The sequence below is a fragment of the Macrobrachium rosenbergii genome, chromosome 41 (genome assembly GCF_040412425.1).
Source record: "Macrobrachium rosenbergii isolate ZJJX-2024 chromosome 41, ASM4041242v1, whole genome shotgun sequence".
In the NCBI taxonomy this organism is placed as follows: Eukaryota; Metazoa; Arthropoda; class Malacostraca; order Decapoda; family Palaemonidae; genus Macrobrachium; species Macrobrachium rosenbergii.
Window position 1 is genome coordinate 84,848,140 of NC_089781.1, and position 19,759 is coordinate 84,867,898.

Consider the following 19,759-nt stretch of genomic DNA (forward strand, 5'->3'; position numbering starts at 1 on the left):
ACTCAGAAGGCTCGGTTGAGGGGGTGCCTACCCATGGGCAAACCCCACTGACTTCCCTTGGACTACCAGTATGCCTTCTCCCTGGTGCATGGGAGCCTGACAGTGACCTTGGTCTAGGAGGGACGAGTAGACACCCCCTCCACTAACACTTCACTAACACTTGCACTTTAGTCACTGGCTTGATTCATGAGCACTTTCACAGATGCACAGATGCACTTCACTGTTCCATAGTTGACACAATGAGCCGTAAACTTCTGATCAACACAGACTTCTGGGCTGGCAATGGCGTTAGGTTCGGAAGCATGGGGGCTGGGTGAAGGAGTAGGCTGAATAGGTAGAGGACTGGTTAAAGAGGAAATAGGAATAGGAGAAGGAGACAGAACAGGTAAATCGGTAACTGCCAATTTAAGAGAACATTCTAAATTAGCTACATACATTCCTAGCCTCGGCTCTAAGAGCTGCCTTCCTCTTCCTGTCCCTACACTCAATACATGTCAATTCAATAGAGCAAGTTTGTCCCCTACAATTGGCACAGATTGTGTGGGAGTCATATGACACTTTTGTAAAAAACTGGATACTGGAAGAGCTAGTGTCAGACTCGTCATGGAAAGTCAAAATCGGGAAAATATTTCACTAATACTGAGTCTAATGAATCCTAGGCTATTTGAAAACAGCATAAAAGCTACCAAAAGTTCGGAATACATCACCAAATGGAGACAAAGAGCAACCATCTGGCGACCAATCTCGAACCAAAGCTGCTTGTGACAACTGAACTACAGTTGTTTACTGGCAGAAACAAAACTGACATTATTCACCTACACTAAAACAATCAAATGCTATTTTTAATATCAAACATTGGCTAAGTAATTACTTGGTAAGTTACATATATAAAAACAGTTTTTGATAAACAGATTTACCATTTGTTAGCATGTGACTCCTTACGATATAAAACTTACCTATCTAGAGGTTCATACAGAACAATATCGCCGCTCACTGGGTTCACACGAAATTTTGAAAAGGATGCAATGTGGGCGGTATTTATAAGGGTGAATGTCAAATGCTGATCAGAATCAGGATCAGATGCAGTAAGTGTAAAGACTGTGGTGCCTGGAGCAGTGTTCTCTCCTACCTCAACTTCATAAGTAGGTTCTGAGAAGGCTGGTCGGTTATCATTCACGTCTAGCACAGTTACAATGAGCTGTAAAGACAAAACATTTTATTTATCTAACATTTTACTAAGGATATGTTAATATAGCATCATCTTACATAATCTTTACAGCAGAAACAATTACACTGTACTTGTAAAAAGACAACGATAGTCCTTAAACATACCTGACTGGTAGAAACATGAACTCCATCGGTGACAGAAATGGTCAGATTATATAATGATGTCCTCTCTGCATCCAACTGACCAGCAACCATGATACTTCCAGTGTCTCGACCAATTGTAAACATATGCTCCTCATTTCCACCTGGAAAGAAGCACAGTACAGTATTTATTTTCAAAATCATTACCCTATTCTCTCATTCTGTCTTTTCTTATTTTTTCTTTTGCTTCCTATTTACGCCTAGCCTGTCAGTTTCCATACACAAAAACACCATGTTATTAATATGGTCTCAGCAAAAATTTTTTTTCTATCAATACTAGCAATCTTTTTCAAAAATATTAATTGACTTATTTTTCTCTGCTACCTCATGTAGCTATCTGCCTAACACATTAAACTGGAAACTATGAAGTTTAAAAGGTAAATTTAGCTCAGCTTCCAGAAGAGAAGAACATGACTAATAGAAATAAATCACCACACAATCATGTGTATAACAGATAAATTTTTAACTCACATTGGACTGAACCATGGACTTGCCAGATGAAAGGCAAGGGAGCTACCAACTGGCCCACACAGGTCAGCCAGCAGTACCCTTACCTTTCAATTGAGAGTCCTGAGTTCAATCCCGAGGAGAGTTAGAAAGTTAATATAATTAATGTTTTATAATTTCACGTTTTACCAGGTTGTAGAAATTTCATCTAATGCATATTTTAATCAGTCTTCAACAAAATACTCAACACACTTGAATCAATAATGGGCAAAAAAGTGATGAAACCACAAAAGTGGTAGTGAAGCCCAACCACAAGAAAAAGATATGGAGGTCAGGGTGTACAAAGGAAGGGGTAGGGCATAGGGCTTTATTCCGCAACCTGACAAATTATGATGAAAACGAAAAGTAAAAGTAGGAGTCTTTTCTGAATCAGTATAGAAAGCGAGCGCCATTATAAATTTAATAAGCATACTGAATAGGCTTTGGTCTGGATGAACCACTGCTGATGATGTGAAAATCATACAAGAGCACCTGATTCCATTATCACCCAACACTGACCCGGCCCAGGGTTTTGTTGAACATTACTCTAGTCTTTGCAACAGCAACAACCAGAATGTGTTTGTCCACATTATTCTCAATGAAAAAGAAGAAAAAAGACAAAAAATTAAAAAAACGTTACCCACAAAGCAGTGTTGCGTTTACATGATCATGCGCTTCTGAGTGGATACATTTGATATATGTCTTCAAATTACATTGCTTGAAGAAGTGCCAGTGAATATATCTTCAGGTATGGTTAGCATTGTGTGTATTATAATGTCACTCACTTTCTATATTGATTGGAAAAAGACTCCTACTTTCCACATTCATCATAATTTATCAGGTTGGGGAGTAAACCCCTACGCCCTACCCCTTCCTTCGTACCCCCTGACCTCCATCTGTTTCTTGTGGCTGGGCTTTATTACCCCTTTTGTGATTTCATCACTTTTTTGCATATGATATTAGTCCTTTTTTTCATTGGCACTGCCCTAGATCAAGAAAAATGTGGTAACAAAGGAATGGAGGTTATTTAGGTTTTAGATACAGTTTTCTTAGACCTATGTGGCTTCTTCTCAGTAATTATGGTCAGCTCAGCTCATTTGCTGCATAATTACAAAATTTATATACAGCGTTACCCTGCTTTTTCATACTTCACTTATCCGCAGATTTTTGTGGAACATATCTTTCGCTGTTCAGAGGGAACTTTCACCAATTTGCAGATTTTTTCTATGGACCATATCTCTCTAAAATTATCACTAATTCACTTTTTTTCGTAGAACAACACTATTTATTCGCTAATTATTGTGTTCTTGACTAAATAAAGATCTTTATGATAAAAATAACTTAGTGTACTTATAATGTAGTAGTGTATCTATTACGCTCATTCTAGGTTGGGCCCCAGACTGAGCATAAAAAGTGTACGCTCTCTCTCTCTCTCTCTTCAAGGGTAATGTAAGATGTATTTGACATGATATTACTGTAAAGTGTTTTTGGATGATAGAGCTTACTCTAAAATATTTAAAATATATCATTAATTATTTTAATTTAATTTTCCAGTAAAAGCATACTGGAAAATAAAATGAAAATAATTAACAAATATTTTAAATATTGTACAATATGTTCTGTCATCCAAAAACACTTTACAGTAACATCATTTCGAACACATCTTACATTACCCTTAAAGAGGGCCCAAACTAGAATGAGCTTAATAGATACATTACCACATTATAAGTACAATGTAAATTATTTTTATTATATAAAAATCTGTATTTACTGTAGTCATGAACACAATATGAAAAAATACAGTAATTAGTGAATAAACCGTGTTGCTCTACGATAAAAAATGAATTAGTGATAACTTTAATTGTTTTTACCAATATATAAAGAAAACGGGATGGCTTCAATACTGTGAGAGAAAACGGGTATGATTAGTTGTCAAACGTTCTGTAAGACATTTATTTAATTTGTATTAAAGATTTATTCAATTTGTATTAAACATTTTATAGATATTTTGCTATGTTAACATTAATGTTAATATTTTAAAATTAGTAAATCATTGTTATAACCATTTCAGGGGGCATATATACATATGAGTAACAGTTGCAAAAGGGTACTAATCTAAGATAAACTTAGGACGTTTTGGAATGATGGTTTGGGGTGTATTTTTGTTTGAACTGATATTAAATTGTTTTAGTATGATAATTCAAGGTATATTTTTGTTTGAACTACTAAATTAGGCAGTGAACTTTTAGAATAGACAGTTGTATGCATTTTAGTTTAACGGGTACAGGGTATATGGCAGTTATAAGCCTTTTTCAAGGGGATTTTGCATTTCTGCAAATTTTTCATTGCTGCAGTGGGTTCTGGAACCTATCCCTGCGAAAAAGTGGGGAGCACTGTATGTATGTGTGTGCATATCTCACACATTTCTTATGTTGTTCAATTCTTTTTCAGTGCTTTCCGGTTTGGCCAATATAAAAGTTGTCACAAGACTTACCACGAATTTTATAAAACACCCTTCAATATTGTCTGGGGAGTTCTTGATAAGTCATTTTCATTGTTGTATTGTTCTTAAATGCGACATTACAAAATTTTATATATATATATATATATATATATATAGAACAGAAATGCACATAGGAAAGAAATGTTATATATATATATATATATATAGTATATATATTATATAGGTTTCAGATATAGTTTTCTCAGACCTAATGTCAATGTGTGTTTCTCCATGATTATGGTCAGCTCAAAAAAGAATTGAACAACATTTGAAATGTGTGATATGCACAAGGAACAGTGGTATATTTTTGCTGCATAATTATGCAATACTGATATCAGTCGTCTGGGATATATATATATATAGGCAGTATATATATATCATATTTGTAAATATACGAGGGCAGTAAAGTTAATGAGTTTCCAACTCGCCTCCATGTGTTGTCAGGTGTGGATCTGAGGTGGGATATGGTCTGTTTATCAGCAATGTCCCCTGAGAGTCTATTGTGATTTTAGCCAAATATATATATATATATATATATATATATATATATAAATATATATATATATAATACATATATATATATATATATATATATATATATAGTATATATATATAGGTTTCAGATATAGTTTTCTCAGACCCCACGTGTTCTCCATGATTATATATATATAATATATATATATATATATATAATATATATATATAATATACATGTGTGTCAAAACATTCTAACGATTGAGGTTTCTTATTTAGGTAGGTCAACAATTGCGATAACCAAAACTGTGTAGGTAAATTCAACGATTGTGATAATTTTTAATTAAGATAACTGACAGCAAGTCAGCCAGCTTCTAACACCACTTACTATTCACACACATTAACAAAACAGCGTCTCTTCCAATATTGTGAGCAGGCCGTACCTGAGCATTAGGAAATTTCAATTTGGGTGGCTAATTTGAATGGTATACTGTAACTTTAAAATTTCACTATTTCAAAAAACACACCCCAAGGGCACCCCTCCAGAATACGAGCTTTCAGAAAAACTAAGTATCATGGTTGTATCTTTTACCATTATTGCTCCACCCTCTACCACATCCTCTGAATGCCAAAAATCAATATCTGGATCTCCAAAATGGCTGAACAGATTTCGACGAAATATGGCACGACTGGAGATCTTAGTGGGAAACCTCTAAAGCCAGAGTTTCATCCCGGTCGGTTGAATATTTCCAGAGTTATAAAGGGCCAAAGCCAGGGTTTTTGTGTACCACGGGTGGCTGGGCTTTACTAACCGCCAAATTATAAACACGGATACTTCATACCAGTTGCATGAAGCTAACTTATTAAAAGCATTTTAAAGACAAACAGAATATTTATTGTTTGGTTATGCAGTAGTGTATTTTTTCTTATTTCAGATTAATACAAAGGTAAGAGTCAGCATTTTTTGAGTTTACTTTGTGTGTGTGTGTAAATTTACTACTTCTATTTGTCTTTAAATGCCTTTAGTCTTATTTTCTAAACATGTAAGAAGTTAACTGAAAAAATGCTGACCCTTGCATTGTATTTATCAGAAATGAGAAAAACTGCACTCTCAATGTGATGAAAAGATCACGTATGCTTGTGGCATTTCAGATGCAACAGTAAGCTATAGAGTTCATAAAAGCTAAAAGAAATAAAAAAATCATTCTTCACTCTATTATCTTACCTAGAAAATCCTTTGAAGGTTTTACTTGCATATCTATGATACAATCCTTTATCTCAGCAATAATTCATAAAATATAAAAAATTCTAATGTGTACTACTAAAATATAAAAATATTACAAGCTGTAATGCAGCATATCCTAGTGTTAAGAAAATGTATTAACCGAGATGAAATTGGTAACACTTGTCAGTTGCATGCTTATTTAAAAGTATTTTCAATCAAACAAGTGAAAAGATTACTAACCTGTAATGTCAAACCACAGCCTTTCACCTTCATCATCATCACGAGCCTCAATGAGTTTGACATGATGGCCAATGGGGTCACTTTCTAAAACTGTCACTCGTACATCAGGATCTTTAAGTATAACTGGAGCATGGGCAGATGTTTCAGGGACTGACACCATGTTTATTGAAACGAAGCAGGAAGAAGCTTGCCTGGGTCGTCCATTATCTATAGCTTGCACCTGAGTACAGACATCAGATAATTATCAATCATAAACCATTTAAAATATACCTTTATAAAAATATGACAATAATCCACAGTTAACAATTGAAAGTCTAGCAACTCATTCACTAAAACCCTAATTAACACTTGTTTAATATAACATGAATGTGAATAATACTTACTGGTAAGTTTGATAAGTTCATAAAATTAAATATTTAATTTGTTACGGTAAATTTTTAGAAATTTCTACACAAAACTGAATCTGTAGTTTATCACAAAATCAATGCACATTATCAAGATCATTACCATACCTCAAACTCATATTCTTCATTAGGATCCAATCCAACCTTGGCTGATATTACACCGGTCTTGGGGTGAATTTTAAAAGCACCGTGCCATTTGTTGTTCTCGATGCTATAACTCACATCTCCATTGTCATCCTCATCTTTGTCAACTGCGATGACCTGGAACAATGGTTGAAATGATGAAAGTTTATACAATTTTCAAAACCATTTCTATGCTGCCCTACATTGAATTAAAACAAACTGTACCCAACAAACAAAAAACCACTGGCAAAGTTACCCAAGATACATTTAACATACAGATTGACAAACAGCCTGGAAAAGATGTACACAGAGGCTTGACTTAAAAGTAACCTAAATTATCCTTTGGAAAGAAGATATGCCAAGACAATACTGTATTCTACTTAGGATGAAGTACAGTAATCAAGAAACGAATCAATCTACAGATAAAGACTTCAACCATGAACTACAGGATTACCTACAGTAGGGCCCAACCCAAACAACCTTCTTACCCTACAAATTGGTTTAAAATCCAAGTCCACCTCCTCCTCCTCCACCACCCCCTCATCATCCATGGCTTGATCTTGGTCTCGCATCGCCACTTCCAGCAGATTGGGCCTGGCGAGGAGGCCTTTCATGGAGTAGGGGCCTTCGCCTGAGCCCTCCTCTTCCACTTCTTCTAAATAGCTCATTTTCAAGTTCTTGTTGTATGGGAGGAAGTAATCAGCATCAGGCGAGGAGGAGTTCTACGCAGCCACACAAAGAGGATTAGGAGGGATAGGGATTAGCTATTATTAGTAGGGTTAATTAGTAAAGCAGGAAGCAAAAGTAGAAGGCTTGACAGCTGAAGATAAATGACAAGTAGTTCATTTATCTAGTTAGACAGGAGAGATGGTATGTCAACCATGTTTCTATCTATTGCACCACATCATATGTATGACAGGTGTTGTGGATTTAATCTTAAATGCATGTGTTGGGTTAATTTCAACACTTCAAGACGAGCAACTGAAGTTTAGAATAAATAAAAAGTAGCCATAGTGCATTAACTACTGGTTGGTCTGTTCTAGGCATCACATTTGACATGAGTTCTGTAAGGAGACATATGCATGTGTTGAACTGACCAATCAGGAGCTGTATGCATGCATGAGTGAAGGTCTTTTTAATTTTTTTAGCATTTTTCTCCTAAAATAAGAAATATCTTTAATCTTCAAAAATGAACTTTTTAAAACTTAAATATCACAAAAGCATTGTTATATTTTTGTGTGCGCACTGATCTAACATCTGATCCAGTCCTACCACTACAAAGAAAAAACCTCTGCAAGGTGTTCAAACCTAAAAAAAAAAAAATAAAAAAAATAAAATAAAAATAACTTATTCGCCTACTCTTACAACATTTATCTTAACTGGCAACCAATCATTTCTTGATAGTGGCTTTAACTTAGATTCTATGCAAAAAAAAAACTATCTTTCTTTGGATGTAAATTCAATAGACTCTGTTGAGTCCAAACTCATAAGATGACTGAAATGAAATGAAGACATTAATTTGACTTTCTAGTGAATGAGGGTTCCTGAAAATGTTTGGATTTCACACACCTGAGGATCAATCTTGTTTCCTTCTCTTCAAATATTACTTGAGTTAACAAACTGGGATCACACATTTTTATATATATATATATATATATATATATATATATATATATATAAGGATTATATATATATTATATATATACATATACTGTATATTATATACACATATATATATAGATATATATATAAGAATTATATATACATATACTGTATATTATATATATATATATATATATATATATATATATATATATATATATATATATATATATATATATATATATATATATAATATATATATACATACATGTATATGTATATGTGTGTATATGTATATATATATATATATATATATATATATATATATATATATATATATATATATATATATATATATATATATGCAGTTAAGAATATGATATTACTGTATCAGCAACTTTTTTTTTTTGCTCCTTTCATAACATCCTGACGATGTCATCATATGACAGTGGCAAAGATAGAAACGAATAAAAATTTACATATGAAGGTATAAACTGACAATGAAATCATTTCCAAAATATCACTATGACCCAACTACAAAACACCACCCATAACAAACACACAAATAACAATTAGCCTAATGGTTGAAAAACACGCAACAAAACGCTACTTATTTAAAAAAAAAACAGCAGAAGTACTTATATATAAAAATATATATATATATATATATATATATATATATATATATATATATATATATATATATATATATATATATATATATATATATATATATATATATATATATATAAACATGCTAAAAGTATTCAAATTAATTTTGTTAGCAATGGTAAAAAGGAATAAAAAAGGAAGTTATTTACAGAGCCTTTACTCAAGTCTCTTTCGGTCTGCAATGCAATGAGCTGCATATGCAATACAAGCATATGTACAATTAAACTTATATTATACAAACTCTCTTGTATAATATTCACTGAGCAGCGTTCTATTTACAACAGCAGTATTAAAAATTTTTTAGCTTCAAACTGAATATGTCCAAGCAGTTTAAGAAACTTTTTGTAATGAAAAAGGCATGCTAATTTACTGGCGGAATATCTTTAAAAATTAAATGGAAGTGGGAGGAGAATCTGAACTTACCTGCCCAATGGCCATATCCTCGACGTATTCCCCGGCGCCCGTGAAGACCGACGCCGTTTCTCGACGCTTGACGACGGGGACGGCGAACTTGTAGTACCGCTCGAGGAAGGTGGGTTTGTTGTCGTTCTCGTCCTGCACGTTGACCGTGACGTAAGCGGTGGACGACAGGGCGGTAGCTGGGTCTTCTCCGTCGCTGATTGTCACCTCCAGCACGTGCTCCGCCTGCTTCTCGCGGTCCAGCCGTCTGGCGGTCGTGCGAATCTCACCTGTTTGTGGAGGAGAAATACCAGATTCTAGAGTACGTACATAATTTGTATTTTTCCCCACCTGTTAATGAAGGAGAAATACCAAATTCCAAAGTAATTCGTATTATTCCTAACATACGAACCTACGCTTTCATATATGGGGTATCCGCACTTAGCGCGCTTCGGCTGTTACTGAATCTTCTCAAAAAACAAAATCCTAACGGTTAGGCCTATGGTAATAGATGAGTTAATTCTAAATTACCTAGTTGGAACTTGGACGACTGACGATGGTGTCTGTAATTAGTTTGGACGAAGAAGGAAAATCAGGAAAATCTTGGTAACAATTTCTCGCAGAACATTACCTTTCCAAACACAGCAAGTGGAAGCCCACTTTAAACTAAACATACACAAATGCCTTTTCAGTTATAAATGAATGATAAAAGGTTTTAAATCTAAAAAAAAATATATATACTCCAAATGTTAAAGAAAAATGGTTTTCAAAACATACGGGAAATACAATTAAATATAAAACTACCATGAAATACGGGAAACAAATTGAAATATAAAAAAAGGCAAAAATGACCTTCAGGGAAAATTTTTTTTTAAAGCTGAGAACAGTATTTGATATCTTATTTAAACTCTGTACTTACGAAACAAGTCAACAAAAAATGCTATTAACTTCATGAGCAAAATTATATATAACAAAAAGTCCAACATAACTGGACTCTTATGAAATATATAAGAAAATGCTATTAAAATATAATAAAGATACTTTTAAACATCTCAACTGACCTGAAATGAAATGGAAAATAATTCTTACATATCCATGGGACAAAAATTCTTTAAATATAATAAAGGAAACCTAACTTTAACATATCACAAGGAAATTATTTTCTACAACATATCGCGAGAAAGTTACTTCTCAATATACAAGAAAACTGCTCTCAAATTACAACAGGGGGAATACTATAAAAAAAAAAAATAAGAAAGGAAATACTTTTAAAATATAACACCCACTCTGTCGCAGCGCCAAAATCACTTGGAAGGGAAAACAGAGCAATGAATAAATGCATACATAACGAGGAATGTTTAAAGTGCGAACAAGTTTGTTTTTGTTTTGCTTTCCTGCAATACGCGTGCATTGCGCAACCTCGTTCTTCACAGGATAGCCGATATTACTCGATATTTCGAAAGATCTTGCAATATATATATCTACAGTATATATATGCGCACGTTTGTATATATGTCTACAAATATGTATGTGTATGTATATATATATATATACATATATGTATATATACATATATATATATATATATATATATACATATATATGTATATATATACATATATATATGCATAATCTTTAGAAAGAGTAGCCACAGCAGCTGCAGACTTTCCATCTCTCAGCATGTATTTGGTGGTGAGGTTGTCAGCCCCATCCCATTCTCTACCATGGTTGAACCCTACACAGCCGCCTAACTACCATGTGCATAATTCATGGCTTATGTCAACGAAGACTTATTGTAATGTATTTCCCAGGAAATGGGTTGTAGTTGCTTCCCCAGTCTGGACCAATCGTAATGTATTATGAGAGAGAGAGAGAGAGAGAGAGAGAGAGAGAGAGAGAGAGAGAGAGAGAGAGAGAGAGAGAGAGAGTTACCATACAATATTACAAAACGTATATTTGAAGTCTCTAGAGCAAGAATTTTTTTTTAAAGCGATGTGAATCCGGGGTTACCAAAGGGAAAATAATTCATCATGAAACTACTGAACTTATCATCCTGACACGCGAACTACAGGGCAAGGCTGATTAAAATGTAATGGAGTACTTTTTTATAATCTGGTTTCTATTTGGAATACGCTACATACGGAATTTTCAATTCATAAGTCTTCCTGGAACAGCCACCAAAATAATGACAGAAAATAAATATACCATGTATCACAGAGCACAGAAAAAATCTAATTACATTTCACGGCAAAAATTCCAAATTAATATTTAATCCCTGAATTAACACGGGCAAATTTCCTCATTCTAACACGAGGAAAGCGGCAGCTTGTACATACAGGTAAGTTGAGAGCAATAGGGGTTACATTGTAATCTACCCACTGTACAAATACAAAGGGGTTAATGACTTTCGATTTTAAATAAAACCATTATAAGAACATGATTAAGAATGTTTACCCCAAACATCAGTCTAAAGCTGAACTGACGATGAGAGAACATGAGAAGAGAGAGAGAGAGAGAGAGAGAGAGAGAGAGAGAGAGAGAGAGAGAGAGAGAGAGAGAGAGAGAGAGCAATAAGCAGGGCTTGAGAAACCAGAATTCATCGCTGCTAATCTTTGGCATTGTTGGATGTTGTTGAAGGTTTAATCGACTTTGCTACTAAGAAAGGTCCTACCACCGTAATGCGAATAACAGTAGTGTTACAGTATTCGACTGATCTTCAAAGACGAGCAATTATAACAATACGTACACATAATAAATACAAAATAACTGTGTATAATCTGGTCCTACTAGAAAACCATATTAACACCCGTCTGGATATATTTTTTTCGGTCACATTTCAATCCTGCTCTATCATTTGATTGCCTGATTGATTTAATGCAACAAATTGACGTCACAGAAAATAAAAAAAGAGAAGCTGCTCCCAGTCGCATCCGCAACTATTAAGCTGATTTCATATTGCAATATACATTACAATACCTAAAAATTATATCAGAAAAAGGTAATTTTTTTCTGGATTCGATTCATGGCCGTTATCTGCGGCAAAAATTAAGGTAATTCAATGTAAACCATTACTGGTACCACTGTTAAAAGAAAAAAGTCTCTGAATGTGTAAGTGATTATAAGGGATTATTCACCCATTTCATCAGTTAAATTTATTTATTTATGCCGGATACAGACGCTACTGACGGGGTTTCAGCTGGTTATTCGATGTAATGTAATAACAAAAAAGGTAACGAAAACGTTTGCTGAAGAATTTTCTGTCATTTCAACATTCCACCTTCGCTACAACACGATTATTCTGCGCCACAGACAAAAATCTCACGTTAGGTAACAACGCAAACTCGTAAAAGTAAATAAAAGAACCTAAGAGATGCAAAAAGGCCCCACCTCGACATCAGATTTCAACCGGGTCTGAAATTCGCTTCCCAGAAAGTTAGCGAAATTTGCCGAGAAGTTAGCAGCTTTCGGAGAGAAAAGGAGCAGCGTGTGAAAATCCCTTTTGTTCCTCGGCTGCACTGTTGACTTCCCCCAACCCCCCCCCGGCAGTTCTAGTTCTTAATGTGACATTTGGGACCAATTATTCTGAACGAAGCTACGCTCGTGGTCCTGGAAAGACGTTTAAGGCCAGATTCTCTCGTGGAAATGAGACATGGAAGTGTTACAGACTGATACATGCAATTACGTTACACTTATACAGTGAATGTAATAAAATGCATGCACACATAAATTATATATATATATATATATATATATATATATATATATATATATATATATATATATATATATATATATATATATATAATAAATTCTACACACACACACACACAAACATACATACATACATACATACATATATATATATATATATATATATATATATATATATATATATATATATATATATATATATATATATATATATAGAAGAGAGAGAGAGAGAGAGAGAGAGAGAGAGAGAGAGAGAGAGAGAGAGAGAGAGAGAGAGAGAGAGAGAGAGAGGTACCATATTTTCAATGGCTAGAAGCTCTGACCATAGACAGAAAGAGGGGGAAGGGAGGGAGGGGATATAGATACTATTTCCCAACACCTCAACAAATTCCAGCAATATTAAACATACCACCAAGGTTTACGTCGAAATAACATGTTATTTACATGAATGCGCGTTTCTGTAATTGCGCTGACGTTAGATACACAACCCATCACTGTGGTTGAGCGCTGGAGCTCAATAACACGCACCATTACCATACGGTGAAAACAGCCCTTTCCACCTCTCAATACATCAGACCATCAAGCAAGGAATTAGAAATTATAAAAAGAAACACTAATGCACATTAATGTACCCTGAATGATCTTCTTTGCAGGAGGACTTGAGACCATCTTAGAATTATCTGAAGATAATTATCGCTTTACATATCACATACTGTCTTCACTTTCCTCCACTATTACTTCCGTTCGTTTAAGATTGGCCTGATTCTGTATTGGCAATCGAGAGATGAGAACATAAGCTGATACTATTCACAGACTCTAGACAAGGCATGTGAGAGAGAGAGAGAGAGAGAGAGAGAGAGAGAGAGAGAGAGAGAGAGAGAGAGAGAGAGAGAGAGAATATATCCCTCTAGTAATCCAGAAACTCTCAGGCACGTCTTTGCTTTCCCCTTCCCAAAGGCAACGGTCCTTCCTTTGGGAGCTTTCCCCTTCCTCTCTCTTCTCTCTCTCTCTCTCTCTCTCTCTCTCTCCCTTCCTTCCTTCTCGGGCTCTTCGAGGGACGCCATCCAGAAGGGGCTTTATACAAGGTACACCCAAGAATTTTTGTTTGATCCGTGGTATCAAAGAAATATAATCCCTATGACGCTAATCTGTAAGGGTCGTCGAGATATTGCCATCTTTGATGTGAGGTTCTCTCCGAATGTTGCGGATGAAAGGGAGAGAAAATAATTATACGACATTAAACGGATAAAAAGAGGAACTGTAAACTTACCTGAAAGGTATTCTAAGCAATTCAGTTTATGTGGAATTTACCGTATTAACCCTAATACTATGCAAATGAATATGAAAATTGATCTGGAAGCTTAAGATACACTCCTTAATGATGGATTTTGACAAAATACAGGTGGATAATTGGTGGGGAGAGAATGTCGTTTTCATTGCGAATGCGTAAAGGAAAGAAGACTTTTTTTTTCTTATTAACGATGATGACTTTATATAAAGGTGGGAACTGCTCTATACTTATTCTACAGATATAAATTCGGACACTGTTCCGGAGACCTTATGCGTGAATGCTACAACTAGTTTTTCTCTTTTATAATAATAATAATAATAATAATAATAATAATAATAATAATAATAATAATAATAATAATAATAATAATAATAATAATAAGGAATTTACACATGTAAATGCTGTTCAAAAATAATATGGATAAAAATGAACGACTGAACAATATCAACAACTATTTGAGAGAGAGAGAGAGAGAGAGAGAGAGAGAGAGAGAGAGAGAGAGAGAGAGAGAGAGAGAGAGAGAGAGAGAGAGAGAGCCAAATGTCTGTCACTTTCCACTCCATTCAAAAGCTCGAAGACACCTTATCTTCAGCGACACAAGTGCTGGAAAGGTTGACGCACCGCCCCCACCCCCTTCTCAGAGAGAGAGAGAGAGAGAGAGAGAGAGAGAGAGAGAGAGAGAGAGAGAGAGAGAGAGAGAGAGAGAGAGAGAGATCGAAGATGGCACGTTGCCCTACACTCGATATGACGGGAAATTTACAAGGTTGGCGGTGACGTGAGAACCGAACTCAGTGGGGCGAATAAAAAAGAGAATGACTTCAAAACCGAATGTCTTGAAAAGAAAGACAAAAATGGAAAATTTTTGAAGACGACTAAAAATGATTCTTAAAAAATAACAGCTAAAAGAATTAACTCAAAAATATGCAGAATGGGAAGAATAACTAAACAAAAGAAATACTTCAAACTAGAGTGAACTTTGAAAAAGATTACTTTTTTTTTCTCGCCGTTCGTTCCCCCTTGGTGCAAAAAGGGGCTCCGTGATTCCCTCTGTTACCGCTCTCTTACCTTCAGATGTTTTGCAGAAAAACATGTGGAAGTTATGTGTGCTTATCTACAGTATATATCTAACTATAATATATATCTATGTATATACACATATATACAGTACATATACATATAAATACATATGAAAGTCTTTTACTATAATTCAGCTGTACACCATGATGATAAAAAGGCCCATAAAACACTACATACACGTTTCAACCACATATTCCGGATACTTCTGTTCATATATACATACTTACATATATTTATATATATATATATATTTATATATATATATATATATATATATATATATATATATATATATATATATATATATATATATATATATATATATACGGGAGCGAGAGAGAGAAAGGGTGAGACCATTCCACCAACTTCACGTTGAGAAAACTTCGAAAGCTCATGGCACTTCAATCAGCTCATGCAGAATAACTTCGCGCATGAAAGTCAGTTCAAATCCTCAACTCCCTGACACCAGAGGGAAGGCGAGGAAATGGACAATATAGGTCAGCCTTCAAATTCAGTTACGTACTTGTCACGTCACTCACTTTTCGCCTGAAGTTACAAGGGTGCGAGTTCGCTCTTCTCTTACACAGGGATAAAGCAAACACGATTCTAGTTACAAAGAAAAAAAAAAAAAAGAGTCAAAATCAAATAGATCTATATGTTGTACGTAGAAGCGAGCATAAGTTGCCAGCCGTGTCAGCTCTTGAACACATAGTTCAACGACATCTTCAAGCATATAAGAATCTGATAAGGTTGATCCACGTTACTGACACTTAAGTGAAGAGGGTTATATAGAATTCTTCAAAATGCAATAAAGATTCTACATACATTTCTGATACATACATACTTTTAGTTCATAGTTTTTTCTTAAGCAGTTTTTCTTTGAAAGCATCAATAAGCTTACTGATGCCACTAGACCTTTATATATATATATATATATATATATATATATATATATATATATATATATATATATCTACTGTATATATATATATATATATATATATATATATATATATATATATATATATATATATATATATATATATATATATATATTACACACATGTATAATGTTATTAAAATGCAACAAGCCACATTTATTGAATAGTATCATGAACATATTCGAGGAAATCTTTCCACAATAAATCACCCGTATTGATTAAATTCCGGTGAAGCTCTATTCAGAAATTCAAGGTATCTCCACAGTGTAATTTATACAATGTAATTTGTACAGTTACTGTAAAAAAAAAGACAAACCCTCCCCAAGACAGGAATGGAATTCGCCATATTTTTTTTTTTTACCTCTTGCGATGTAATGACACCTTTAAGGCGATGTATCAGTTTTAAAGGTATACGAAGACGGCCCTTCGGGTCATATTCTTGACATATTTAGTTCAAGGAGTCATTCCGAAAAACGACGAAAATACTCAAATTGCATTTAAATTACAGTTCACACTGAAACTATGAAACTTTAAACCTTCTTATGAAGCTTGAATTGCAAGCCAATGAACCCCCTGTGGGCTTGTTCCATATGAATAGGGTTCATATAATAATAATAATAATAATAATAATAATAATAATAATAATAATAATAATAATAATAATAATAATAATAATAATAAAGTGAGAAGTTTAATATATTTCATCTAGAAATAAGTAATAAAACCGCATGGAAAAGATGAACTTATCAAAGGCAACAAAAGTTTAAATCTTATCTTATCATTTAGCATTGGCTATGAAGTCAGTGGAGCATGAAAATATAAGACAAAAAAAAAAAAGGGGGGACAATGATATGATTGCTGATAAGCGTCAAGAACATAGGTGCTTGAAACCAATCGTATTCTTGACGACATATATTCTCTTCATCAGTCTGACCGACCAAGGGACTATGAACTCGGCCAGCCCTAGGAGAGCTGTTAATCAGCTCAGTGGTCTGGTAAAACTAAGGTATACTTAACTTTAACTAAGCTATGATAAAGAAAAAAACTATTATAGTATATATCTGCAATACAAGAAGGACCAAATCTAAATTAACATGATTAAAATGCAGTCTTAGCCATTTACAAACTCATAATCTTAAAGAAATTGCTAAGGACTCAAATTCTTTGCTAATAATCCACGTCTTCAAATTTACCCTAAACATATATATTCAAATCCAGTTTGTTCAGATCTAACCTAACTACTCATTCAGTACAACAATACCCGAAAGTTTATCTTCACCCAAAACAATAGAATGTAAATTTCAAATTCACCAACATATAACCAAACTTAGACCTTAATTCTTCGTTAAACCTATCTGCAAATCCATAGCTCGTTTAAAAGTTTACAGAGAAACTGCAAATCACACTACCGAACACTAATTTGCATTTAAACACTAAGAGATCCCCTCAATACTAACAAAACACTTGAATTTTCTAATAATCTCAACAGCAGATTTCCAAATCATTCAAAACTAATTCCCCAAATTTCATGAATCAAGTAAAAACTTTCAAAGTAACTCCCAAACACTGATAAACAGTCAAAAGCTGCCAAAATTCATCTACCTGTTTACAAAATGACAAAAATTCACCGTTAACCTTAAGTCACAACCGAAAACTCATTGAAGACAAGGGAATACACTTCTAAATTCTAATAAACTGATATAATCTCTGAGTTCAATGAACTATTACCAAAACCGTAAAACCTTACAATGGTCAGAACATTCACAAAACAACTGTCAAATCCCACTCCCATATAATAATTGTCAAAGTTCACCTACCTGCCAAAAATAAAACGGAAAGAAAGAAAGATAAAACCAACTACACCAAAATTCTGGGCTAAACCGCAAATTCCAAACTCGTGTCCTAAACTAATTCCATACCCAAAACGATCCGGCAGATCTCCTCCTCCTCCTCCGTGTGGCGGAGAGGCCCCATGATATTGAAAACTTGACGTCCGAATCAATGACGGTGTATTTGATTCCGATATACCCCGCCCCCCTCCCCTTCCCCTTTCCCCTCCCGACCCCCCTCCAAACAGGTTTTCGCACCTTCAGAATGCAAATTGCAATACAAGGACAAAATCAGGTTTCAGGAGTTCCAGGACGTCCCCGTCCATTATGCAAGCGTAGAATCGATGCAAAACGCAGTCAATCCAGATCATTTATTCTTGACGTGTTATTTGGCCTTCGATTCCACTGACACTCAATCGTGTCCATTATAATTAAAAAGGAGTACTCACAACAAGATGTCAATGACAATACAACCGAGGGGGAATGGCCCCGAATCACGATATATGCCGGACACAGTAATCATTTGAATGAAAATTCGACAACAATATATGATGCAACAGTGTCATTTTTAATCAGTCTGGATGTAAATGTATTACGTGTCATGCATTAAACATCCTCGTGGCTATATATTCATTGATCACGCTGGAGCGAGACTTTATTAATTTTACATGCCATTTTCCAAACACTGCCCCAAAAACCATTACTCTTGAACGAATCCTTAAAAGTTTAAACAGCGACAATCTATATAGCATGATCCCGAGTACGTCTTCATGAAAAAAATAAAAACTCGTTCCTCTCATCAATATGAACATAAATATTGAAAGATGACAGAGCAATAAAGGCAAGAAAACACGGGTTCTCCGAGGGAGCTGATTAATGCAACGTATCCATCAGTGCATATGTATATGTGTCGCACATTGATATTTACAGCTCAAGTTTAAATTCCGACCCCTTCCTTCCCTCCAGAGGTCTGTCGGCGTTCAATAAAACACGCAACAGCGGGCAATAAAAATGGGATGATAAGTTGGAATGTGTCGCGCAGATATTAATACAGCGAAAAGCGACGTGAAGGAATGCGGAGGAACACACACACACACACACAGAGAGAGAGAGAGAGAGAGAGAGAGAGAGAGAGAGAGAGAGAGAGAGAGAGAGAGAGAGAGAGGGGGGGATTAAAGCATACAGGAAAACAGAATAATAGATAATGGAGGGGAGAGAGAGAGAGAGGGAGGATTAAAGCATAAGACGGAAAATAGAATAACAGATACGTGAAGGAGAGAGAGAGAGAGAGAGAGAGAGAGAGAGAGAGAGAGAGAGAGAGAGAGAGAGAGAGAGAACAAGCAGGAAAATAGAATGATACGTGGAGAGAGAGAGAGAGAGAGAGAGAGAGAGAGAGAGAGAGAGAGAGAGAGAG

The 19,759-nt window shown here is 34.7% G+C and overlaps 1 protein-coding gene across 1 annotated transcript in view; it reads right to left on the minus strand.

The window, feature by feature from the left end:
- Positions 1-19,759, minus strand: part of LOC136826950 (fat-like cadherin-related tumor suppressor homolog) — a 279,927-nt gene that overhangs the window by 40,904 nt on the left and 219,264 nt on the right. Inside the window, 6 exon segments of the mRNA XM_067084546.1 lie at positions 957-1,198; positions 1,333-1,472; positions 6,297-6,516; positions 6,809-6,961; positions 7,312-7,545; positions 9,521-9,786. Coding sequence (XP_066940647.1) covers positions 957-1,198; positions 1,333-1,472; positions 6,297-6,516; positions 6,809-6,961; positions 7,312-7,545; positions 9,521-9,786 — 1,255 coding nt within the window.